The sequence below is a fragment of the Scyliorhinus torazame genome, chromosome 16 (assembly GCF_047496885.1).
Source record: "Scyliorhinus torazame isolate Kashiwa2021f chromosome 16, sScyTor2.1, whole genome shotgun sequence".
NCBI lineage: Eukaryota > Metazoa > Chordata > Chondrichthyes > Carcharhiniformes > Scyliorhinidae > Scyliorhinus > Scyliorhinus torazame.
The window spans coordinates 184,932,036-184,959,455 of NC_092722.1; the positions used below are offsets into that span (position 1 = coordinate 184,932,036).

At 44.8% G+C, this 27,420-nt stretch overlaps 1 protein-coding gene across 5 annotated transcripts in view; it reads left to right on the forward strand.

The window, feature by feature from the left end:
* The window catches only part of LOC140393292 (metal transporter CNNM2-like), a 288,505-nt gene that overhangs the window by 191,775 nt on the left and 69,310 nt on the right, over window positions 1–27,420 (forward strand). For all 5 annotated transcript variants that reach the window (XM_072479593.1, XM_072479592.1, XM_072479591.1 and 2 more), the window contains 3 exons: window positions 3,837–3,974; window positions 7,514–7,683; window positions 24,971–25,064. In XM_072479593.1, coding sequence (XP_072335694.1) covers window positions 3,837–3,974; window positions 7,514–7,683; window positions 24,971–25,064 — 402 coding nt within the window. The remainder of the gene's footprint in view (window positions 1–3,836; window positions 3,975–7,513; window positions 7,684–24,970; window positions 25,065–27,420) is intronic.

The following is a 27,420-nucleotide window of genomic DNA, read 5'->3' on the forward strand; positions in this document are numbered from 1 at the left end:
TTTGCCCATCTAAGGACCATTTCTCTATCCTTAAAACGGAGGAATCTCACCACTATGGCTCTGGGAATTTCTCCTGCTCTTGGTCCTCGCGCCATCACTCGGTATGCTCCCTCCACCTCCAACGGACCCGCCGGGGCCTCCGCTCCCATTAACGAGTGCAGCATCGTGCTCACATATGCCCCGACGTCCGCTCCCTCCGCACCTTCAGGAAGACCAAGAATCCTCAAGTTGTTCCTCCTTGCGTTGTTCTCCAGTGCCTCCAACCTTTCCACACATCGTTTCTGATGTGCCTCATGCATCTCCGTCTTCACCACCAGGCCCTGTATGTCGTCCTCATTCTCGGCTGCCTTTGCCTTCACGACCCGAAGCTCCCGCTCCTGGGTCTTTTGTTCCTCCGTTAGCCCTTCGATCGCCTGTAGTATCGGGGCCAACAGCTCTTTCTTCATTTCCTTTTTGAGCTCTTCCACACAGCATTTCAAGAACTCTTGTTGTTCAGGGCCCCATGTTAAACTGCCACCTTCCGACGCCATCTTGGTTTTTGCTTGCCTTCCTTGCCGCTGTTCTAAAGGATCCACTGCAATCCGGCCACTTTCTTCTTTTTTCATCCGTATCCAGGGGGGATTCCCTTCTGGTTTACCGCACAGTGTTTTTAGCCGTCAAAATTGCCGTTGGGGCTCCTATCAAGAGCCCAAAAGTCCGTTTCACCGGGAGCTGCCGAAACGTGCGACTCAGCTGGTCATCGCCGCACCCAGAACCACCGGCTTTGCCATTGTTGAATGCTTCCCGCTTCTATGCCAGCTCCGTCCAACATCCTGACAAAGCCTTATGGCTTGGCCTTCCCATTTGTGATCACGATGCTCCTTTGCCCATCTCGGGGCTTGCTCTTTCTCTTGGAAGCTGTGAAACTTCACAATTACTTGCAGCTCTAGTTCATTGGGACGGGACCTCTATCGGAGTATTCGGTGGGCTCGATCCAGTTCGGGAAAGGACATTAGTTCACACTCACCCATCATCTTCCCAAACATCTTCACAAAATACTATGCGGGTCTCTGGCAACCCCACAACACGAATATTTTGCCACCTTGAACGAGTCTCCAAATCATTCACTTTGGCCTTCCGTGCTTTATTCACTTCAGCCTTCAGAGACATCTCCACTTCAAGAGTGGCAATTTGTGAGGGTGGCATGGTGGCACAGAGATTAGCATTGCTGCCTGACAGCACCAAGGACCCTGATTCAATTCCGGCCTTGAGTAACTGTCTGTGTAGGGTTTGCACATTCTCTCCGTGCCTGCGTGGGTTTCCTCAGGGTACTCCATTTCCTCCCATAGTCCAAAGATTTGTGAGTTAGGTGGACTGGCCATGTTAAAATTGCCCCTTAGTGTCCAAAGGTTAGGTGGGGTTAAGGTGTTATGGGGATAGGGCAGGTGAGTGGGCCTAGGTAGAGTTATTTTTCAGAGGTTTGCAGCAGACTCGATGAGCTGAATGGCCTCCTCCTGCACTGTAGGGATTTTATGATTGTGGAATATTTGACTAATGGAAAAGTTCTTGAAAGTGTGGATGAGCAGAGGGATCTAGGTGTCCATGTACATAGATCCCTGAAAGTTGCCACCCAGGTTGATAGGGTGGTGAAGAAGGCCTATGGAGTGTTGGCCTTTATTGGTAGAGGGATTGAGTTCCGGAGTCAGGAGGTCATGTTGCAGCTGTACAGAACTCTGGTACGGCCGCATTTGGAGTATTGCGTACAGTTCTGGTCACCGCATTATAGGAAGGACGTGGAGGCTTTGGAGCGGGTGCAGAGGAGATTTACCAGGATGTTGCCTGGTATGGAGGGAAAATCTTATGAGGAAAGGCTGATGGACTTGAGGTTGTTTTCGTTGGAGAGAAGAAGGTTAAGAGGAGACTTAATAGAGGCATACAAAATGATCAGAGGGTTAGATAGGGTGGACAGTGAGAGCCTTCTCCCGCGGATGGAAATGGCTAGCACGAGGGGACATAGCCTTAAACTGAGGGGTAATAGATATAGGACAGAGGTCAGAGGTAGGTTCTTTACGCAAAGAGTAGTGAGGCCGTGGAATGCCCTACCTGCTACAGTAGTGAACTCGCCAACATTGAGGGCATTTAAAAGTTTATTGGATAAACATATGGATGATAATGGCATAGTGTAGGTTAGATGGCTTTTGTTTCGGTGCAACATCGTGGGCCGAAGGGCCTGTACTGCGTTGTATCATTCTATGTCCTATGATTCTATTATTTGATCACCCGATTATCCCCTCAGTGTGTACAAAGACTTGGGTGTTTTGGCTTTGGAGATGATGGTTTCAATTTGGCTTCAGGTGAAAATGGTATAATACAGCCTCACGGTGCTGATGTCCCAGTTTCGATCCCGGCTCTGGGTCACTGTCCGTGTGGAGTTTGCACATTCTCCCCGTGTTTGCGTGGGTTTCGCCCCCACAACTCAAATATGTGCAGACTAGGTGGATTAGCCATGCTAAATTGCCCCTTAACTGGAAAAAATTAATTGGGTACACTAAATTAAAAAAAATAAAAACATTTTTTTTAAATGGTATAATAGGTCAAAAGGGTCCAGTGCAATGATGCAGGTTCTGTGACTTTATGGAGTGCTGTAATGTGATGCTGTCTTCCACAATGTCACGAACGTTTTGGTCCAGCTTTTCTGCAACAGCAAGGTTGGCATTGTACACTGTAAGAACTTGTTGCATTGAGCATTTCAATGATTGTTTGATTCATTTGTGGGAAGTGGGCATCACTGGCTAGTCCAGCATTTATTATCCATCCCTAATTGCCCTTGAGAATCAGGTGCTCAGAGCTGATCTGAGAGCTGAAGTGATGGTGCATTCACGAGATGGGGTCAAGAGGTGGGTTAAGTAAAGGAAAGGGCAATATTTTAAATAGGTTTTAAAGTAAAATAATCTACAAGCTCTCCATTGACAATTGAGTTTGTGTTGCCTTCCTGTGACTGAAAGATTGAGAAAAACAATTGATTCCGATAAATAAATCAACGGATGAGTACCTAATTTGTTATGCAGGGAAAGAAATACAATGTTCATTGAAGGTGACGAGCAAATACAAATGAATGCTAAGTTGAGGGGAATTTCTGATGAGAATTTCAGAATTTACAGATGCAGAAAAGTGCTTTTTATTTCTTATTTAAACATTTCTTTTGTTTTGGACTTAACTACAGGTTGATAATGCCTTACCCGAAATGCTTGGGGCCGAATGTGTATCGGATTTCAGAATTTTTCAGATTTTGGAATATACTGCACATGTGCGGCGAGCGTTGGGAACTGTGCATGTTTGACGTGCGTTGGAAACTGCGCATGTTGCGCCGCGGGTTGGGAACTATGCATCACCTGGGAACCTTGTGGGACTTCCCGTTCATGACGGCACGTCAGTGCTCGGGAGAAAGTGCAGATTTTGGAATTTTTCAGTTTTCGGAATTTCAGATAAGGGATGCTCAACCTGTAGTTTGTTTATCGCCGCGTCATTCTGTTGATATCGAGTGTATAAAAAAGGTGGACATAAGTTATATTGTTGTACCCAAGAACAGAGGGTATAAAATGCGAAAACTCTTATTTGAACATTTGATCCTCTGTTCCCTTCGTCTTTGCAGCTTCAGTTGACAATGTAAAACTTTTGAAAGTTTACATTGCTCAGATGCCCAATAGGTTAATATTAGAAAGAATAACACATCTTCTAATAGCAGTTTCATAGCTGAGTGTTTTTCAAATCTGTTTCATTTTTTGATGATGTTCTAATTGAAGTATTTTTGATTTCCATCTATCTCCCCTCTTCAAAATATTTTCCACATTTCCAAGCTGATAACCGAACCAAAAAGAAAATTACACACCGTGAAAGGAAACAGGATTTTTCAGCCTTCAAACCAACAGATAATGAGATGAAGGTGAAGATTTCGCCACAGCTACTACTAGCAACACATCGTTTCCTAGCAACAGGCAAGTTAATGTCATCAAATGCTAAAAATATATGGAGTGAGCATTAATAATTGTTATTCAGTTAATGATAGATATTTTAGTCTCCTGTTTAGTAGTAGTTGGGTGAACCTAGAATAATCTGATGTTTCTTGCTGCGCTCTCCGTAAGCCCCTACTCAGGCGAAGTTCTTCCATGTTCACCTTGCTCTGCACGATACCCGGCTTATGTAACACCTCATTGATCTGCATTGCCCCCATCACTGCGTCCTCCTCTCTTGACGTTAGTTAGCCTTCCCCTCCACCTCTGGCCTTTTATGCATTCACCCTCCATTCTTGACATTGGCTGCCTGGATCTTCCTAATTCCCTCACTAAACTTTTTTACCTCCGTTTTCTTTTCAACAACCTATTAAAACCTATCTCTTCAACCTATCCCTCCTAACCATCTGCTTCCTGGCTCAGAGTTCAGGTTGTGATTAGCCTAGGAATGTTCTTTACATTAAAGATGCTTTGCATATTCAAGTTATTATTGTTGTAATCCAAAAGTGGCAACATAAGAATTAATTTGAAAACTGACTTTGTTCTTGGTTCCTAGGAGTTGGGATTGTTCTTTTCCCCTGATTGTAAATGTACATTACAGCTGCCATTTAAAATGCACAGTTTGGGGCGTGAATTTTTGTACCTCATCAAGGTGAGGATTATCTTTGGGAAAATAGATTACTACTATATGTACTCTATATATAATTGAAAACATTCCCACACAAGGTATAGCGCAAACTACTCCTACAGTATCATAAAATCAGCTCAATGCTGTTGTATAGGACAAGCAAATTGAACTGTTCTATAGCTGACAACCATCCAAAAAAAAAAAATTAGTCAGTTGAAGGGAAGCAGTTGAAGCTGATGGGCATAATAATTAAATTAATAATAATCCAGAAAACTTGAGTTCAAAAGTACAGCTATGGCAGTTTGAATATTTGATTTAAATTTACTGAGAAATCTGGAAATAAAAGGTTGGCATCATTAGAAGTGACAACAAACTCATTGGATTGTCTTAAAAGCCGGTTGATTTACTGATATTTCCTTTAAGGAAGGAAATCTACAATTATGCAATTTGGCCTGTATATGATTCTGATATCATGATTGACTCTTGCCTACCCTATGAAACCACCTAGTAAGCCATGCAGTTGTATCAAACCATTAAATTGCATGTCTAATATCTTTATGAGAATACTTTCACCATACGAACTGCAGTAGTTCAATAAAGAAGGCCACTCCCTCCTCCAGGCAATTCGGAATGTGCAATACATGGCAGCTTTGCCAGTGATATCTGCACCTCGGGAATTAATTTGAAAAAAAATCACCCACTGCTGTGCCGAGGTAACCACTCCTTCTTTGAATCTCCACCGTAACTGAATTTAAAGTATTATATATACTTCTGAAATATAAAACGCCATTGCATGGGCACATATGACACAGTGTGATGCAAAATCAAGTTTATGCAGTGGTACTCTGCTTTATAGGAAATCAGAGCAACACTTTTTACATGGAATGCAACGTACTGGATGCAAAATAAGCTCTGTGTTCTGTGTCATCAATGTGGTTTAATATCACATAGCAGCAGTACGGTTTTGACCTTCATTGTGGCCTGGGTGAAGCTGTCAATTTATGAATAATTTAGTGCGTTTGACTAGATTAAAACTGCCAAACGTATCTTACATTAATACTGTATCTTACATTAATACACAGCTCCAGGGTCCCAGGTTCGATTCCTGGCTTGGCTCACTGTCTGTGTGGGGTCTGCACGTTCTCTCTGTGTCTGCGTGGGTTTCCTCCGGGTGCTCCAGTTTCCTCCCACAGATCCAGAAAGACGTGCTGTTAGGTAATTTGGGCATTCTGAATTCTCCCTCTGTGTACCCGAACAGGCGCCGGAATGTGGCGACTAGGGACTTTTCACAGTAATTTCATTGCAGTGTTAATGTAAGCCGACTTGTGACAATAAAGATTATTTTTTTTTAAAGGATCAGGAGGAGACTTCCTGTTACAGGCTGCTAGGATAATTAAGCAAAGATTCCAAGATTAAAATATCTAACCCATTCTAGCACCCAGCTTATATTCAGACATTCATAGAATCCCTACAGTGCAGAGGAGGCCATTCAGCCCATTAGGTCTGCAACGATTCTCTGAAAGAGCACCCTACCTAGGCCTACTCCCCCGCACTATCCCCATAACCCTACCTAACCTGCGCATCTCTGGACACGAAGGGGCAATTTTAGTATGGCCAATCCACCTAACCTGCCATCTTTGATATGAACAAGAATTCTGTGGATCAAAAATGATTACTCTTGTTAGCATTCAACAAGTATTTTTCAATAGTGGCTGCATCTATAATAAGGGGTGCGGGGGTGGGGGGGAGGAAGAAAGAAAAAAAATTCCACAACATTATTGTAGCTTTCATATAGGGCTGGATTCTCCGGCCTCCCAGCCACGTGTTTCCCGGCAGAGGGTGGTAGTATGCCGTTCACTGGAGGCAGGATTCTCTGCTCTGGCCACTGTCAGTGGGAACTCCCGTTGAAACCACCCCACACTGCCGGGAAAAGCAGGGGTGTGCTGCCGGCATGACCAGAGAATCCCACAGCCAGCGAACGGCTCGAGAATTCTGGCCATAATAACAGTAACTAACTTCAGCCGAGAATAAATCATTGTTTGAATTGTTTTGACATGTTTTAACATAAGACAATATATGTAAATGCATTTATTCAAAGTTTAGCCACACTAATGTTTGTGACATACAGTTTCAATTATGTGAATTGGTCTTAATAACATGTGATTGACTTTTTTTCAAGTAACAACTTGATTTTGTTCAGCCCTGTATGACTCTGTACTCATTTATATAATAGGAACTGTAAATTAATTGTCTATTTTATCTTTATCTGGATAACTTAAATTGTTCCTTTGACATATTTAATTTTCACAATTCTTTAAAACTTACCCTTTCTATGACTGTTCAGATGTATGTTGTTGTTGATGTATGAATGTTTGAACTTTTTGCTCTGGGCTAAGGAAATAAATATTGGCTAGGATTTCCATATTAGCTGTAATTCAGCAACAACTACTGTGTGAGTGTCTGTATGCCTCCGCACCTGGATGTCCAGTGAGAATGGCATTGAACTTGACTGTCCTAATTGAATAGCATACCAACAAACCTTGTCTCAGTCTCGAAATATCTGGGCGTTTTGGGGAGCTACTAGAAACCAATTGGTCTCTGTAGATCCAGATCTTGCAATCTGCAACAAGAAATAAAGTACTACATTGAAAAAAAACTTTTACATATCAGGTTGCCTGACATTCCATCCCCAGAACACTGACTCTACTCCATTTTAAAACTATAAGAAGGCCTATGGATTTGAATGTAGTGCTAACAGATCAGTTTTAAGCATCACTTACAGTCGTTGACTATTTTTGTCATACTTCAAACTCAACATTTATTGTTGATTCTAATCAGTTGTTGGGTAGCTTGAAGTTGCACTTGAATATATTGATGTTTCTGTTAATGATTTCAGAAGTGGAGCCATTCAGCCCAACACAGATGTCAGAGAAGATCCTACTGAGGCTGCTGAAACATCCTAATGTTATTCAGGAAATGAAGTTTGATGAAAGAAATAAAAAAGCCCCAGAGCATTACCTCTTCCATCGGAACAAACCTGTAGACTATTTTATCCTGGTTTTACAGGTGTGTGTGTTTAACCCTAATAATGCTGGACCACATAGTGTGTTCAAGAAATCCAATTACACAGATTGTAAATTGTAGCAAATGTGGATGATTTTATTTGTATAATATCTTGTAGCAGATGTGCCATATTTTCTTAAAATGCACATTTTCATGATTTGGATGAGTTGTGTAGGACTTTGTTACATTGAGATGTACAGAATTACAATCTAGTGCCTTATAATCAACATGTTAACTAATTAATTTTGCTAATGCTATCCAGACCTTTTCAGGTTCAAAATCATAAAATAATCATGCCTTCTAACTCAAATCAGAGGGCACTATTTCCTTAATTAAATGGGAGCAAGAAATTATTGGTACGAATTGTTGAAGAGAACTCACAAACTTGAATATTGATATCAGTGTATTTCAATCCCTTTTTGAAGTTTACTATTGAAAATAACAAGTGTGAAAATATGTTTCCTCATCTTTTACCCATTTCCTTAAATCTGTGTTCTCTGGCTATTAACTCTTTTGTCATTGGAAGACATTTTGCCTTAATACTGTATTAAAGGTATTCTTGATTTTTGAACACCTTCAAACTCCCCCATCCCCCCCCATCCCTCCACCCACTCCTCTGCCAACTTCTCTGCTCTAGGCGACCCCAAATAATCTCTCCAAATAGCATGAGATGGTGACATAGTGGTAATGTCACCGGACTAGTAACCCATAGGACCAGGCTAATGCTCTAGGGATACCACAGCCACTAGTGGAATTTAAATTCGATTAATCAATACAAATTTAAAAAAATGGAATTACAAGCTAATCTCAGTAATGATGATCATGACAACTATCAACTATCATCGATTGTTGTCGAAAACTCATCCAGTTCAGTAATGTCCTTTAGGGAAGGAAATCTGCCATCTGACCTACATGTGACTCCAGACCCTTAGCAATGTGGTTGGCTCTTGACTGCCTTCTGAAATAGCCTAACAAGCCATTCAGTTCAAGGACAATGAGGGATGGGCAACAGATTCTGACCATGCCAGTGGTGTCCACATTCCTTCAACGAATGTACACAAAAAACCTTGCCACCGTCTTAGTAACTATCTCCTGCACAGTCTCCAAGGCCTTGACATCTTTCCTAATATGTGGTGTCCAGAATATTGAACAGTATGGTCCAACTGAAGTCTGCAGCAATATTCTGTAAAGGGTTAGCATAACTTCATGCTTTTGCACTCTGTGCCTCTATTAACAAAGCCAAGGATTCTATATAATTTTAACAGCCCTCAACTTGTCCTGCCACCTTCAAAGGCATGTAATCCTTTAGTTTATATTGACATGGCTTTTGTGGTCAACGGTGAAGCCATAACTCCATGCAGATCTCACAAGAAACTGCCACAAAGATCTAGCAATCACTGTGGCGCGGACGTCCCTATTCCTGGTGCCAAGTTAAGGGAATCCCTGTGTGCAGCTGCAGTGATGCCAACAAGAAGGGTAAGCAGCCACCACGTTGAAGTATTCTCACAGAAAGAAAACCAGAATGTTAAAAGCATTTTATCCTTCACTTTTAACTCAAATTTTCAGATAGCGAAATAAATGATTAATTGGACTAAGATTAGTTCCAGGATCGGAAACAATATCCGTGGAGAGGTATTTGCTAGTGCTTTTGGGGAATGTTTAAACTAGAGTAGCAGGAGGATGGGAACCTGAACCGGGAGACACGAGAGGGAAACAAAGATATAAATGAAAGACCGAAGAGTAGAAATCAAAAGTGGAAGGCTGAGGAAACTTAAGGCTAGCAGCAAATAGGGCCATAGTACAAAAAAACTGTTTGTAAAAATGCTAAAAGAACAAGTATCTGAATGCATGGAGCATTCACAAGACGGTAGATGAATTAACAGCGCAAATTGGTATACACGGGTTCGATATGATTGCGATAACAGAGAAATGGTTGTAGGGGGTGAGCAAGGCTGGGAACTGAATATCAAAGTTCTGTGATCGCCATGAAGAATCCAGCACAAGTTTGTAGAGTCAAACAGAAAGTAACTTTATTTACAACAATACGTACAAAAGTACCAGCAGTTCACTACAGGGTCCCTCCCTCGCTGGTACCACACTGGCCAGCTCTATTTATGCAGTTGCACTGCTAATGATTCCCCCCCATATTCATACTCCCAAGGTTCATGGGGTAACCAATTGACCTCAGCCAATAGGATCTGAGCAGGTTATAACACCAAGGGTATTCAATATTTAGGAAGAACATACAAGAAGAAAAATGGGGTGGTGTTGTTAGTTAAGGATGGAATGAGTGTAATAGTGCGAGGGGATAGATATAGAATCAGTCTGGGTGGAGTTAAGAAGCAACAAGCATTAGAAAACATCAGTGGGAGGGTCCAAAGGCCTCAAAACAACAGTGGCAAAGTAGGGGATGGCATTAAACAGGAAATTCGAGATGCATGTAACAAGGATACCACTGTAATCGTGGGTGACTTCAATTTACATATAGAGTGAACAAATCACAATAGCAACAATATTGTGGCAAATGAATTCCTGGAGTGTGTACAAGATGGTATTTTAGACCAGTATGTTGAGGAATCAACTAGAGAACATGCTATCTGAGATTTGGTATTCGTCAATGAGAAGGGGGTTAATTAATAATCTTATTGTTTGGGGTCCTTTTGGGAACAGTGACTATAACATGATGGAGTTCTTTATTAGGATGGAAAGTGAAGAAGTCCGGCCTGAAACTAGGGTCCTATATCTAAACAAAGGAAACTACATAAATATGAGGTGTGAGTTGGCTAACCTAGATTGGGAACGTAATTAAAAGGCACGGTGTGAACATAGAACATACAGTGCAAAAGGAGGCCATTCGGCCCATTGAGTCTGCACCGATACACTTAAGCCCGCACGTCCACCCGATCCCGGTAACCCAATAACCCCATCTAACCTTTTTGGTCACTAAGGACAATTTATCATGGCCAATCCACCTAACCTGCATGTCTTTGGACTATGGGTTAAACCGGAGCACCCGGAGGAAACCCACGCAGACACGGGGAGAACGTGCAGACTCCGCACAGACAGTGACCCAGCAGGGAATCGAACCTGGGACCCTGGTGCTGTGATGCCACAGTGCTATCCACTTGTGCTGTCCGTGCTAACCCTAACCCTAATGTCGTGTGGATAGGCAATGGCTAATATTTAAGGAACAAATGTATGCATTGTACCAGTTATATATTCCTTTCCAACACGGAAACAAAACCAGAAAAGAAGCCAAACCATGACTTAGAAAATAAATTAATGATGGTATTAGATCCAAAGAGGAGTCCTATAAAGTTGCTAGAAAAAGTAGGAGGCCTGATGATCAGGAAAAGTTCAGTATTCAGCAAAGGAGGACAAAGGGATTGATTAAAAGTAAACTTGGAAGTAACTTAAAAGAGGACAGGAAAAACCTTTCTAAGTATGTAAACAGAAAAAGATTAGCAAAGACAAATGTAGGTTCCTTATGATCCTAAACAGGAGAATTTATAATAGACAACCACAAAATAGCAGAGCAAATAAACAACGACTTTAGTTCTGTCTTCATGGAGGAAGACACAAATAACTTCCCATAAATGGTAAGGAATCAAGGGTCTCATGGGAAGGAGGAATTTAGTATTACTAGAAAAATAGTGTTGGGAGAAATTAATGGAACTGAAACCGATAATTCCCAGGGCCTGATAATCTACACCCCAGGTGTCCATGGAAATAGGCGATGCATTGGTTGTCATCTTCTAAAATTCTGGAACGTCCCGGTTGTGGTGAATGGAACTACTGTTAATTCACTAGTGCACTGTGATATCATGTTACTGCTGCATCGTGTTACGTTATGTGTTTAACCCTGTGGGCTCCACCTATGGGCCATTGTACGGCTTCACCCACGGGGATATGTCGGGGCATGTACGGGCTCGCCCATGGCTCCACCCCTCACAGGAAGTATAAAGGCAGCTGACCTGCGGGGCAGGATTCATTGTTGTACCGGTCATAGGCAGGCTCAGTTATAAGCTGATTAAAACCACGGTTTACCTCTCAACGTGTCTCTCAGTGAATTGATGGTCGCATCAATTTAATCAGCTTAAAATACCACTGTGGAATCAGCCCTCAAACCTGATAGACTGGAACTCGATCCACAGGCCGCGGAGGCGAGAGAATTGTTTTCGCACTGGCTTCGATGCTTCAAGGCCTATCTCGCCGCGTCGTCTTCGCCATCCGTCACGGACGAACAGAAACTGAGTCTTCTCCACGCACTGGTGAGCCATCGTATTTCTGTCCAGCTCGACGGCGCCGCGTCCATAAGACCATAAGACATAGGAGTGGAAGTAAGGCCATTCAGCCCATCGAGTCCACTCCACCATTCAATCATGGCTGATTTCAACTCCATTTACCCGCTCTCTCTCCATAGCCCTTAATTCCTCGAGAAATCAAGAATTTATCAACTTCTGTCTTAAAGACACTCAGCGTCCTATACAGAGGCCCTCGCACTACTCGAACGCATATATGTACGGCCCGTGAACGAGGTCTACGCGCGACACATCTTCACCACTTGCCGCCAGCGCCCCGGGGAGTCGCTAGATGACTATCTACGCGACCTCAAAGCCCTGGCGCGCAACTGTAACTACCAGGCCGTTACGGCCCCTCAGCATATGGAGCTCACTATCCGAGACGTTTACGTGGCGGGGGTCCGATTGAACTATGTAAGACGGCGCCTGCTCGGAAAAGGGGCCCAGGACCTGGAGGACATGGTAACACTAGCTACCTTTCGAGGTCGCGTTTCAGAGCCTTACTGCGTTCCCCGCCGACTCCGCGACCGCCTCGTGGGCCCCCGACCAGAGACTACCCCAGGCTTGTGCTGCGCGGCCGCCCATCCATCATGGGGGGCTGCCCTGCTATTTTTGCAGCCAGTCCCAACACCCCCGGCAGCACTGCCCGGCCCGCAACGCGAACTGTAGTAACTGCGGGCGAAAAGGACACTTCGCCAAGGTCTGCCTGGCCAGGTCTAAAAACTCGAACTCACAGACCCGATCTACAGGCCCGCAGACCCCGCAAAGTGGCAGCGTGTCTGCCGCCTCCGCACAACACGTGCAACTCGAACTTAGGGGCAGCACGGTAGCCTTGTGGATAGCACAATTGCTTCACAGCTCCAGGGTCCCAGGTTCGATTCCCGGCTTGGGTCACTGTCTGTGCGGAGTCTGCACATCCTCCCCGTGTGTGCGTGGGTTTCCTCCGGGTGCTCCGGTTTCCTCCCACAGTCCAAAGATGTGCAGGTTAGGTGGATTGGCCATGGTAAATTGCCCTTAGTGTCCAAAATTGCCCTTAGTGTTGGGTGGGGTTACTGGGTTATGGGGATGGGGTGGCGGTGTTGACCTTGGGTAGGGTGCTCTTTCCAAGAGCCGGTGCAGACTCGATGGGCCGAATGGCCTCCTTCTGCGCTGTAAATTCTATGATAATCTATGACTCATGGGGGCCGCCATCTTAGCCATCCTCCCGCACACGGCCGGCCACGTGCGATCCATGGGGGCCGCCATCTTGGCCGCCATCTGCTACACCGCCCGAGATGTACGAACGACATGGACAGCAGCCATCGCGGGGCCGCCCCAGCACCTCCGATCACGCCGCCGGCTACACCCAGCTCAGCGCGGTCACCCTGGACCAGTCGCGGCCGAAGCACCTCCGGAGCTCCAGGATGGCCGTCCGGGTAAACGGCTACGAGACACCTTGCCTTTTCGACTCCGGAACCACAGAGAGCTTCATTCACCCGGACATGGTAAGACGTTGTTCGCTCCCAATATTCCCGACGCAACAAACTATCTCCCTCGCCTCTGGGTCGCACTCAGTGCAAATCCAAGGGTGCACTACTGCAACCATAGCGATCCAGGGCGCTGAGTACACTAATTTTAAACTAAATGTGCTCCCAGACCTCTGCGCTCCTCTCCTCTTAGGACTCGATTTCCAATGCAACCTCAGGAGCCTAACTCTTAAATTCGGGGGGGTCCCTGCCCCCGCTCACCATATACAGCCTCACGACCCTAAAAATCGACCCCCCCCCCTTTGCGAACCTCACCGCCGATTGTAAGCCAATAGCCACCAGAAGCAGGCGGTATAGTATGCAGGACAGGACGTTCATTAGGTCCGAGGTCCAGCGTCTCTTGCGGGAAGGGGGTCATAGAAGCCAGCAATAGCCCCTGGAGAGCTCAGGTGGTGGTCGTCAAGACCGTGGAAAAGTTCCGGATGGTGGTTGATTACAGCCAGACCATTAACCGCTTTACGCAACTCGATGAGTACCCCTCCCCCGGATTGCAGACATGGTAAATCAGATCGCGCACTACCGTGTGTTCTCTACGGTAGATCTGAAGTCTGCATATCACCAGCTCCCAATCCGCCCGGAGGACCGCCACTACATGGCATTTGAGGCAGATGGTCGCCTTTTCCATTTCCTCCGGGTCCCCTTTGGCGTCACAAATGGGGTTTTGGTGTTCCAACGAGCAATGGACCAAATGGTGGACCAGTACGGGTTGCGGGCCACCTTTCTGTACTTGGACAATGTAACCATCTGCGGCCATGATCAGCAGGACCACGACGCCAACCTCCACCGATTTCTCCAAACCGCCCAAGAACTCAACCTCACCTACAACAAGGAGAAATGCGTTTTCCGCACAACCAGGCTAGCCATCCTCGGCTACGTCATGGAAAACGGGGTCCTAGGGCCCGACCCTGACCGTATGCGCCTTCTCCTCCAATTCCCTCTCCCTCACTGCCCCAAGGCCCTGAAGAGGTGCCTTGGATTTTTCTGCTATTACGCCCAGTGGGTCCCCCAGTATGCGGACAAAGCCCGCCCACTATTTAAGGCCACCATTTTTCCACTGGCAGCCGAGGCTCGCCAGGTCTTCAACTGCATCAAGGCGGACATCGGCAAAGCTGCAATGCACACGGTGGACGGGTCCGCCCCCTTCCAGGTGGAGAGCGATGCTTCAGAGGTAGTTCTCGCCGCCACTCTCAAGCAAGCAGGCAGACCGGTAGCGTTCTTTTCCCGCACCCTCACCACCTCTGAAATTCGACACTCCTCCGTCGAAAAAGAAGCCCAAACCATCGTGGAAGCCGTACGGCACTGGAGGCACTACCTCGCTGGTAGGAGGTTTACCCTCATCACCGACCAACGATCGGTGGCCTTTATGTTTGACAATACGCAGCGGGGCAAGATCAAGAATGACAAATCTTGAGGTGGAGGATCGAACTCTCCACCTATAACTACAATATAGTATATCGTCCAGGGAAGCTCAACGAGCCCCCAAATGCCCTGTCCCGCGGCACGTGCGCCAGCGCACAAGATGACCGATTACGTGCTATCCACGATGACCTCTGCCACCCGGGGGTCACCCGGCTCGCCCATTACATCAAGGCCCACAACCTGCCCTACTCATCGAGGAGGTCAAAGCTGTAACCAGAGACTGCCAAATCTGTGCGGAGTGTAAACCGCACTTCTATCGACCAGATAAGGCCCACCTGGTAAAGGCACCCCCGGCCTTTTGAACGCCTTAGTATCGATTTCAAAGGGCCCCTCCCCTCCAATAATCGCAACAAGTACTTCCTGAACATCATAGACGAGTTCTCCCGTTTTCCGTTCGCCATTCCCTGCCACGATATGACCACTCCCACAGTCATCAAAACCCTGCATAGTGTCTTCACCCTGTTCGGTTTCCCCAGCTATGTCCACAGCGACAGGGGCTCGTTGTTCATGAGCGAAGAACTGCGCCAGTACCTGCTCAGTAAGGGCATCGCCTCGAGCAGGACTACCAGCTATAACCCCAGGGGAAACGGACAGGTGGAGAGGGAGAACGCGACGGTCTGGAAGACCGTCCTCCTAACCCTAAGATCCAGGAATCACCCGGTTTCTCACTGGCAGGAGGTCCTCCCCGATGCGTTCCACTCTATTAGGTCCCTCCTTTGCACGGCCACAAACCAGACCCCTCATGACCGCTTGTTTGTTTTCCTAGGGGAGCTACCTCAGGGGCCTCGCTTCCGCCCTGGCTGATGACACCAGGCCCAGTCCTCCTCCGAAAACATGTTCAGAGCCATAAGACCGACCCCCTGGTAGAGAGGGTCCAGCTCCTGCACTCCAACCCACACTATGCGTATATCAGACACCCCGACGGCCGGCATGATACCGTCTCCCTCCGGGACCTGGCGCCTGCAGGCTCCGACACCACGACCACTACTGCATCCCCCACACTAGGTCCCATCCAACCTCCCATGTTCAGCGCCCCTACCCTTATCCAACCTCCCATGTTCAGCACCACTACCCCGATATGGTTCTCGCGCTCCCTCCCACCCGCCGCACCGGTCCACAGGAATGAAGCTCCGGAAGAGCCGCTCCAGGAGTCCACACCTGTGCCTGCTCCGGGCCCAGCTCCACAGCCACCCGAAACGGCTGCAACACCAGTGCTTTGGCGGTCGCAACGTACGATCCGGGCACCAGACCGACTGAATCTGTAAACCCGTCACCCCCGCCGGACTACATTTTTTAAACGGGGTGAATGGAACTACTGTTAATTCACTAGTGCACTGTGATATCATGTTACTGCTGTATCGTGTTACGTTATGTGTTTAACCCTGTGGGCTCCACCTATGGGCCATTATACGGCTTCACCCACAGGGGGATATGTCGGGGCATGTACGGGCTCGCCCATGGCTCCACCCCTTACAGGAAGTATAAAGGCAGCTGACCTGCGGGGCCGCATTCATTGTTGTACCGGTCACAGGCAGGCTCAGTTCTAAGCTGATTAAAACCACGGTTTACCTCTCAACGTGTCTCTCAGTGAATTGATGGTTGCATCACCGGTAGATTGGAGGTCAGATGGAAACCCACATTTTTAAAAAGGAAGTGAGGGAGAAAATGGAGTAACAGACTGTTAGCCTAGCATCAGTAGGAGGGAAAATGTTGGCGTCTATCATAAAGGATGCCACAGCAGGACACTGAGAAAATATTAACAGGATTAGACAAAGTCAACATGGATTTATGAAAGGGATATCGTGCTGACAAATCTACAGGAGTTTTTTGAAGATGTAACTTGTAGATTAGATAAGGATAAACCAGTAGATGTGGTGTATTTGGATTTTCAGAAAGCTTTTGATAAAAGTCCCACTTAAGGGGTTAGTGTGTAAAATTAAAGTGCATGGGATTTAGGGTAATATATTGGCATGGACTGAGAATTGGTTAGCAGACAGGAAACATAATAGGAATAAATGGTTCTTTTTCGAAGTGGCAGGCAGTGACTAATGGGATTGCACAGGGATCAGTGCTTGGACCCCAGCTATTCAGAATATACATCAATGATTTGGATGAGGGAACCAAAAGTAATATTTCCATGTTTGCTGATGACACCAGACTTGATTGGAAGGTGAGTGGTGAGGAGGATGTCAAAAGGCTTCAAAGTGATTGACACTAATTAAGTGAGTGGGCAAATACTTGCCAAATGCAGTGTAACGTGGATTAATGTGAAGTCATCCACTTTGGATGGGGGAAACAGAATGCCAGATGTATTATTTCAATAGTGAGAAATTGGGAAGTGTTTACTTCCTTGTTCATCAGTTACTGAAAGCAAACATTCTGGTGCAGCAAGCAATTGGGAAAGCAAATGGCATGTTGGCCTGTAAATGGTTTGAGTACAGGAGTAAAGATGTCTTGCTGAAATTGTATAGAGCCTTGGTGAGATTGCACCTGGAGTAGTGTGTACAGTTTTGGTCTCCTTGCACATGGCAAAAAAACATGAGGGAGTGCAACAATGGCTGACCAGACTGATCCCTTGGAGGGTAGGATTGTCAGTGAAGAGAGACTGAGGAGACTGGACCTATAATCTCCAGAGAATTCTCATGGTGACAGCATCATCTTCTGCACAGTAAGCTGTGGGGGTATGTTGTTTACGGCACAATGACAGCTGATTGGCAGAAAAATGATTTATTTTCCCGTTGCGAATGAGCATTTTTAACGTAAATGAAACTGGACTCTTACCCTATTTTGTCTTTGATGTTTAACGGTAAAACATCTAAGGGTGGAAAGCAGAACATGGATGGCACCAAAGAGCTGCTGCTTCTTGTGATAGGAAAGTCCAAGAAGCCATGTTGATTCGTGAATGTCAAGACAATACTGACACAGTACGAGAATTACAAAATCACCTGGATGACCCCCAGCATTTTTGAAAGGTGGATCGGGAAAGTGGACAAAATATATCAACAAAAGAAAATGAAGATTGTCATAAATACAGACAACTGCCCCACACACCCCGTCATTGCTAACCTCGAGCATCAAACTGATCTTCTTGCCCCCCCCCCCCCCCCCCAACACCACAGCCAAGTTCCAACCAATGGAACAGGGGGCAATTAGGAATCTGATAATTCCACTACCCTGACCAGCTGCTTTCTCAGGTTATCAAGGCCATCCAGAAGAGGGAATACAATTCAACTGTGCCAGAGGACATGCTCATGACGAAGATGGCATGGGCGATGATGACGGAAAACACAGTTACCAACTGCTTCCATCCCAGTGGCTTCAAACGGTTACGACTGCAACAAGACATTGAAAATGAGGAGGAGCAGGGTGAGTCCAACCAACCTAACGAGGCTGTCTGGCTCATCTGTAGGAGGCCGGCATGGAAATTCCAGCAGAGACAATCATGGAAACGTACGGGGAGGTGGGCGATGTCAAACGCTACATGTCAGAACTGACAAATGATGCGTCCTTCAACTGAGGAACCTGATGACCCTGAAGAGTTTGAGGGCAGCACGGTAGCATTGTGGATAGCACAATTGCTTCACAGCTCCAGGGTCCCAGGTTCGATTCCCGGCTTGGGTCACTGCCAGTGTGGAGTCTGCACATTCTCCCTGTGTGTGCGTGGGTTTCCTCCGGGAGCTCCGGTACCTCCCACAGTCCAAAGATGTGCGGGTTAGGTGGATTGGCCATGCTAAATTGCCCTTAGTGTCCAAAATTGCCCTTAGTGTTGGGTGGGGTTACTGGGTTATGGGGATAGGGTGGAGGTGTGGACCTTGGGTAGGGTGCTCTTTCCAAGAGCCGGTGCAGACTCGATGGGCCGAATGGCCTCCTTCTGCACTGTAAACTCTATGAATGCTTACTCATTGTCCGCCTGTTTCACTAGTCTTTGCCACAAAGGCTGCAGAGATGTACCGGGATTCCGTACTGCAACACCAAAATATGGAAAACATGTTTGACTGCACTGACGAAGTGATGAACTGTATCACACATGTCTGAAGACAGCACATAAAGCTTTTTAAAAAAGGCTGTGGAATTTTTCTGGAGCTAATTCCTGACATTTTTCAATGCAAAGCGTTGGGGGTTTACAAGGTCATAGATTGTAAGGTTGTGAACAAATTGAATAAAAGCCTTTTCCACACGTTTACTGTTATACTGTATTTTCATTCAGCTTCTGAATCGTTGTTTTGACTTGAACTGCATTTATTGGCATATCGGGTTCCTCAGAGGCACATTCATAGGGCCTCCTCAGCTATCACAAAATCTCTGCTTAACACAAATTTGAGGGATGATATTTTACTGTAATAGGGAAACTGACACATTCATTGCTGGAAGAAGTACAATGGATTATTCATTCTAAAGGCAATTATTTCTCCTTTGCTGTTGGTATAAAGAAAAATAAGCTCCAATTGATTATAAAACATGTTGTTGAACATTACACAAGTGGATAAAGTATACATTTACTAAATTAGAAGTTGGTTATTCGTAACAGGGATGAGGGCATACTCTGAAGCTCTGAGCTCCACCTGCTCCATCCCCTCTTAAACAGAATTAAATCCATCACATTTCTCATTTTTTATCCCTGAAGAGTCTCACGGACTCGAAACATTAATTCTTGTTTTTCTCTCCACAGATGTTGCCAGACCTGCCGAGTTTTTTCAACATTTTCTGTTTTTATTTCAGATTTCCATCATTTGTTGTATTTTGCCTTTATTCGAGCAAATTATGTTAATTTCTAGACTTTGGTAAAAATTGAAGCCTATGGCATTGAAACGGCAGTAGCAATATATATGGATACAAAATTGGCTAAGTAATAGAAAGCAGAGCATGTTGGTTTGGGGTTGTTTTCAGACTGGAGGAAAAGTACGCAGTAATGTTCCCCAGTGGTTGGTGTTAGAATCACTGCTGTTTTTAATGTATATTAATGATCAAGGTATACAGAACATAATTTCAAAGTTTGCAGAGGACGCATCTTCAAAATATAATAAACAATGAGAATAGTAACAGACTTCAAGAGAGAGAGGGAAATATTTTGGTAGAACGAATGAGGAGAGACAGTCTCTGTGTTTTAGGATGGGAATGATGATGAAACTGTCCGCATCAGCCAACATTACTCCACTAAAACCAACAGTAACTTTGGAAATCCACATGTGCAGGAATAATGCATAAATCCATAAGCTGCTGTGAGTGATTCCATGCTTCTTCAGAGGGTGTGCTGTTTAGGGTGCCCCAAACTGCAATCAGTGAGAAACCTATGAATTTATAAGAACTTCCACTCTTACGCTCTCTGTTTCAAACCTTGAAAATGTTATTTTTTTTAGAAAAAATATTGGAATTAGGAGCCCTTCGAGCCTGCTCTGCCATTCAATCAGATCACCTCCCTACCTGTTCCCAACATCTCTTTAACCCATTCTTGATCAGGTATATATCTTTCTCCTTCTTGAGACCATTTAATTATTCAGACTCCACTGCGTTTTGTTGGCCTACATTGTTCCACAAATTCACCACCCTCTGGGAGAAGTAATTCCTCTTCATATCAGTTCTAAATTATCACCTCTCAACCTATATCTGTGACCTCTCGTTCTAGATTGCCCTACAAGGGGGATCATTTGGTCTATGTTTACTTTATCAATCCCTTTTTTTCAAATGAGGTGTGACTGGGTTTCTAAACGGCATACTACTTTCATAATTACTGCTAAACAACTACTCTGAAAAGCTTGTTTTGTGGAATGCCAAATTTCTCCATTAAGATAAAATAAAATTTGCATTATTAAAATAATTCTATCTTCTAGAAACAGAAAATAGGAGCAGCAGTAGATCATTTGGGCCCTTCCGGTCTACTCCACCATTCAACATGATCATGGCTGGTCCTCTCTCTGAATGCCGTACTCCAGTCCTCTCCCCATACCCCTTGACATCTCCAGAGTCTAAAAATCTGTCTATTTCCTTCTTAAATGTATATTTAGTGATTTGGCCTCCACAGCCCTGTGGCAGAAAATTGCATCGGTTCACCACCCTGAAGAAGTTTCTCCTCATTTCAGTTATAAATGGCCTACCCTGTATCCTAAGACTATTACCACCTTTTTCAAGACCCTCCAGCCAGAGGAAACAACATCCCTGCATTCAGTCTGTCCAGCCCTGTCAGAAGTTTAGACATTTCAATGAGATCCCCTCTCATTCTTCTAAATTTAAATGAACACAGGCCCAGTTGACTCAATCTCGCCGCATATGACAATTCTGTCATCCCAGGAATCAATCTGGTGAATCTTTGATGCATTCCTTCCATGGCATTATAATTTCTTGATTTGTACTGTATCCTACAATGTAGGCCACCAAAACGACTGGTAAACAACTAGCAATGTTTACTGCCCCTTGCTGTTTCTTGACTCCACCCAAAACCAATACCACATCTTGATCTCTCAATACTGGTCTCATCCTTTATTAACAGCGCTACCCCACCTTCTTTTCCTTTTTGGCTATCCTTCTTAAATGTCAAAAACCCTTGAATATTCCATTGCGCCCTGGCTACTCTGCAGCCACGTCTCCATAATGGCAATTAGATTATACCCTTTACTTTCATTGTGCCATCAATTTATCTACCTTGTTTTTTAAAAACATTCATTTATGGGATGTGGGCTTTGCTGGTTAGGCCAGCATTTATTGCCCATCCCTAGCTGCCCTTCAGAAGGTGGTGGCGACCTACCTTCTTGAAGCGCTGCAGCTCCTAAGGTGTAGGTACTCCCACTGTGCTATTAAGGAAGGGAGTTCCAGGATTTTGCCCCAGCAACAATGAAGGAATGGTAATATATTTCCAAGTTAGTGTGGCGAGTGACTTGGAGGGGAACCTCCAGTTGGTGGGGTTCCCAGGTATCTGCTGCTCTTATCCTTCTACATGGTAGTAGAGGTGGGTTTGGAAGGTGCTGTCTAAGGAACTTGGCGACTTACTGCAGTGCATCTTGTAGATGGTACACACTACCATTGTTCTTCGGTGGTGGAGGGTTTGAATGTTTGTGTGAGGGGGAGCAGGCTGCTTTGTCTTGGATGGCGTTGAGCTTCTTCAGTGTTGTTAGAGCTGCACTCATCCAGGCAAGTGGAGAGTATTCCATTACATTCCTGACTTGTGTCTTGTAGATGGTGGACAGACTTTGGGAGGTCAGGGGGTGTTTTACTCACCGTAGGCTTCCTAGTCTTTGATCTGCCCTGGTAGCCACAGTATTAATATGGCTAGTCCAGTTCAGTTTTAAATCAATGCTAACCCCCAGGATGTTGATTGTGGGGATTCAGCAATGGCAATGCCAGTGAATATCATGGGGCGATGGTTAGATCCTCTCTTGAAGGAGATGGTCATTGCCTGGCACTTGTGTGGTGCGAATGTAACTTGCCACTTGTCAGCCCAAGCTTGAGCTTAGATCTGATGCATTTGTTGTGGAATCGCTTAGCTCTGTCTATTTCGTGCTGCTTATGCTGTTTGGCACACATGCAGTCCTGTGTTGTAGCTTCACCAGATTGACACCTATTTTTGGTATGCCTGTTGTTGCTCCTAGCATGCTATCCTGCTCTCTTCATTGAGGCAGGGTTGGTCCCCTGGTTTGGTGGTAATGGTAGAGTGGGGGAAAGGTCGGGCCGTAGGATTGCAGATTGTGATTAAATACAATTGTGCTGCTGCTGATGGCCCACAGAGCCTAATGGATGCCCAGTCTTGAGTTGCTAGATCTGTTCAAAGTCTATCCCATTTAGCACGTTGGTAGTGCCACACAACACGATGGAGGGTATCCTCAATGTGAAGACGGGACTTTGTCTCCACAAGGATTGTGTGGTAGTCACTTCTACCGATACTGTTATGGGCATTGTTACCATGTAGCGGGCAGATTGGTGAGGATGAGGTCAACCACATTGCTGGGGGTCTGGAGTCACATGTAGGCCTGACCAGGTAAGGGATGGCAGATTTCCTTCCCTAAAGGACATTAGTGAACCAGATGGGTTTTTACGACAATCGGCAATGGTTTCACGATCATCATTAAACGTTTAATTCCAGATATTTTATTGAGTTTAAACTCTACCACCTGCCGTGGTGGGATTCTAACCCGGGTCCCCAGCTCATTATCCTGGGACTCTGAATTACTAGTCCAGTGTCAATACCACTACACCACCACCACCTCTATTGTGAATATTGTATGCATTTTTAATTCTGTCTTTTTATTATTTACACAATCTCGAGCCTTATCTGTTGGCGTACTCTGGTGCACTCTTATGTTCTGTCCCTTCTTGCTATGCTACGTTTATTAATTCCCTTATTGCTACCATGCCATCTTACTTTGTCCTCTCTTAATTGATCACTTCTTTCCTCACATGATCATCTCAGTCCATGGACATTGCTGCAGCAATTCCTCAGGGTAGTGTCCTGAGCATTACCGTTTTTAACTGCTGATCAATAATCTTCCCTCCATCATAAGGTTGGAGATATGATGTTTTGTGGTGATTGCAGTGTGTTCAGTATCATTTGCAACTTCTCAGATACTGAATCAGTTCATGCTCGCAAGCTAAAAAATCTAGACCACATTCAAGCTTGGATTAATAAAGTGGCAATTGACATAATAATCTTCTAATAATCTTTATTGTCACAAGTAGGCTTACATTAACACTGTAATGAAATTACTGTGAAAAGACTCTAGTCGCCACATTCCGGCGCCTGTTCGGGTACACAGAGAGAATTCAGAATATCCAATTCATCTAACAAGCGCGTCTTTCGGGATTTGTGGGAGGAAACCGGACACCTGGAGAAAACCCACTCAGAAACAGAGAGAACGTGCAGACTCCACACAGACAGTGACCCAAGCCGGGAATCGAACCTGGGACCCTGGAGCTGTGAAGCAACAGTGCTACCCATTGTGCTACCATGACGTCCATTCACACCACAGTAGTGCCAGACAATAACCATCTCCAACACGAGTCTAACCAGCTCCACTTGACATTCTATAGCATTACAAGCATTACGATGTTAGCATCGCGAGAGTTACCATGGACCAGAAATATAAGTATTGTGGCTACAAGAGCAGGACAGGCTGGGAATTCTGCAGTGATTAACTAAGCACTTGACTCCAAAAATCTGTCCACCAACAAGGCACAAGTCAGGAGTATGACAGAGTGCTCTGAATTTGCCTAGTGCAGGTCTAATGAAACTCCAGAAGCTTGACAATCCAGTTCAAAGCAGCCCACTGATCTACAACCTTAAAGGTTCACTTCTTCCACTATTGGCGCACAGCGGCAACCTTGGTGTCAAGCTCCAAGGTGCAGGACAACAACTTGCCACGGCTCCTTCAACAACACCTTCCAAGCTTGTGACCTGTGTCACCTAGAAGGTGTAGGGCAGCAGAGACGTGGGAGCACCAACAGCTGCAAGTTTCCCTCCCAGTCACGTGCCATCCTTACTTGGAACTATATTGCTGTTTCATCACAAAGTCCTAGTACTGCCTACCTAACAGCACAGTGAGTGGTCCTAAAACCATATGGAATGCAGTGCTATTTTAATGGCATCTATATTATAGATTTGAGAGAGAACAGGTTCACATCCCTGCTATTTGGAAAATATAAATTTATGTCTAGGAATTAGAACATAGAACAATACAGCGCAGTACAGGCCCTTCGGCCCACGATGTTGCACCGAAACAAAAGCCATCTAACCTACACTATGCCATTATCATCCATATGTTTATCCAATAAATTGAAACCAATATTTCATAATTTGAGACACTGTTCTTCCTATTACTTCATAACATCTTAAGATATGTTTACTAAATATCCATCACGGTAAATCACAGTAACACTGATTCACAGAAGAAATATTTCATAGAAAATTACATGTTTCAGAATCCTAAATGAGTTGAAGTGATTCTTAGATTGGTTAAACTTGATTGAGGTAGCATGTTTGTTCAGTGAATAGTCATGAAGAAATTACCTCGTGTTTATTGAATGATAGTTTCATTATGCTAATTGCTTTGTTGTGACTAGGGGAAAGTGGAGGTGGAAGCTGGAAAAGAAGTAATGAAGTTTGAAGCAGGTGCTTTCTCTTATTATGGCATGATGGCTCTTACATCTTCTCCAGGTACTAATCTTAATTGATTAAAAAAATTATTTATTATAAATGGATCAAGTAATGCAGGGAATGGCTGACGATGTTTGGCATATCTAACCTTTCGCAGTCGACTATGTGCAATCTATCATATAAAGGGCTCAACTCCATCCATTTAATCTGAGTGAGAGGCCTGCTTAAATCTTGCCTGACCAAAAGTCATCAAGCTAAACTTCACAAAAGCTACAGTTGAAGGTTAAGTGAATCATCCAACTCACTAATCAGTTCGCTTCAATGTCTTTGTGAAGGTAAACACACCAACACCTTGCATGTAATCTCATTTTTATAAGTGCTAAATCAATTGAAATTATACAAAAGTTTGAGGTAATTTTTTAAAAATCAAATAAACTAATTTTTTTTCAGAAAAGTGATGTGATTGAAAATTAAATGATTTTGGGTTGAACGAGAGTTGATGCTCTACCATTGTGATGTGTTTTTTTTATGGTACTGCATAAATTTGAGACTAGATTTAATAAGACAATGTTCACTGCATTGTGTACCATCTTCCATCCTCAAGGAACCAGTCTGTTTAGACAATTTTATTTTTAATCATCCCATATAGTATTATTTATGAGTTTGTTAAAGTACCAACCTTCATGCGTTTGTGTTCAATAAACATAGAACGTAGACCTACAAGATTAGGATTCTTACATTTGCACAGTGAAGTCCCAATAATGTGATAAATTATGTTTGGATTTCCCAATTGATGCAGTGGACTTTAGTTTGTTTTCTTGAAACACTCATCTGATTCATTTTCCTCTCAATTCACTTTTCTGGCACAGAAGATGTGTATTAACTTTAGAAAATGAAGAATTCCACACCGTTTCACTGATGTTCTTAATTATACTAAAGTATTAACCAAATCTTGGTTCATCAAATTTCTCATTTCATTTGGCAAGGGGGCGGAGGAACTGACTAATGGCATAGGGTTACTGCTGACACAAAATAGGGATGGAAGTAAAATCTGATCTGAAAGCAAATTGGACTGTGAAAGACTGCACTATGTTGGTGTTGATATTCTGCCAAAGGAATAATCCAATCCTATTTTGATATCTAAAATATGAAATTCAAATTTCCTTGCGAAGAGTTTTTTAAAAGTATTTTTCTGTCTCAAAACTTTAAAGTGTGTTGTATTTACGATTTGTTGATTTAGGAGTTTATGGTGCTTTGAGCATTGAACATGACTGCCCTCTAGTAGAAATTTTGAGGACGGCAGCTTCCTTTGAATTTTTAATAATAAAATCACAAGATCCATAGAAATAGGTAATTTGGGTCACCTTAACTCATCCATCCAGAACATTCTTTATGCTTTTTGAATGCACAATACTGTACACTTGTATGCAGTATTCCCTCTAAACTGTGCGCATGTGGAGCAGTCAGGAACATACAGCACAGAGGACAAACGGGTCACAAACTGATGCGGTTCCTTTAAGATGTGGACATGTGTAGCCACACACCAAACATAGTGAATGGAAATTAGAAGGAAGTATGCCTGCATGTAATTTTCCTCTGGTGTTGTTTGACTTTGTTTAGTGCATACTGTTCTTTGAACTGCCTGTTGTGAATCCACTGCTCCTGCTGGCTTGGTATCATCTGTAAATCTTGCCAATTCACATTGCATCTTAGAGTCCAAGTCATTAATGAAAATTAGAACCACTGGTCTAAACACCATCCCTCACCCTGATAACCTCTTTAACCAGTAGTCATTTTTCCCCACCCGTAAACTGATTTTTTAATACATACTGTTACTCCACCCTGGGCAAGTGTGTGGCCAATTGCAGCCCCAAGTGCCCCGGAATCACAACACAAGTGAATTAACCAATAATTCTGAGAAAAATTCCTGAAATCCTTGGCCCATGGCGGCCCAATAATTACAATCACCAGGTTTGTAAATTGAAACACAATGGGGGCGATTCTCTGATATTGAGCGCCAACCCGCGCATGTGCAGTTGGGGCAGTCCAATCCTGCACATGCGCAGTTGGGCCTCGCCATCCTGCGCATGCGCGGGGAACGTCTTACACACGCCGGCCCCTCACCAACATGGAGCCGGTGTTCTGGGGCCACGCGCGGAAGGAGGTAAGCCCGGGGGGTGGGGAGAGGCCGGCCTGCCCATCGGTGGGCCCTGATCGCGGGCCAGACCCCATCGGAGGCTACCCCGGTGAAGGAGCCCCCCCCCCCCAGCGTTCCTGCAGAGTTCCCGCCGTCAGCAACCAGGGGTGAACGGCGCTGGCGGGAACCTTTCGTGTCCGAGTGGCCCGGTGCGAATCGCGCGCCGCTGGTTTCCGGGGGGGTGGGAAAATCGCGTGCGGGGGTCGGGGCGGCGTGGCG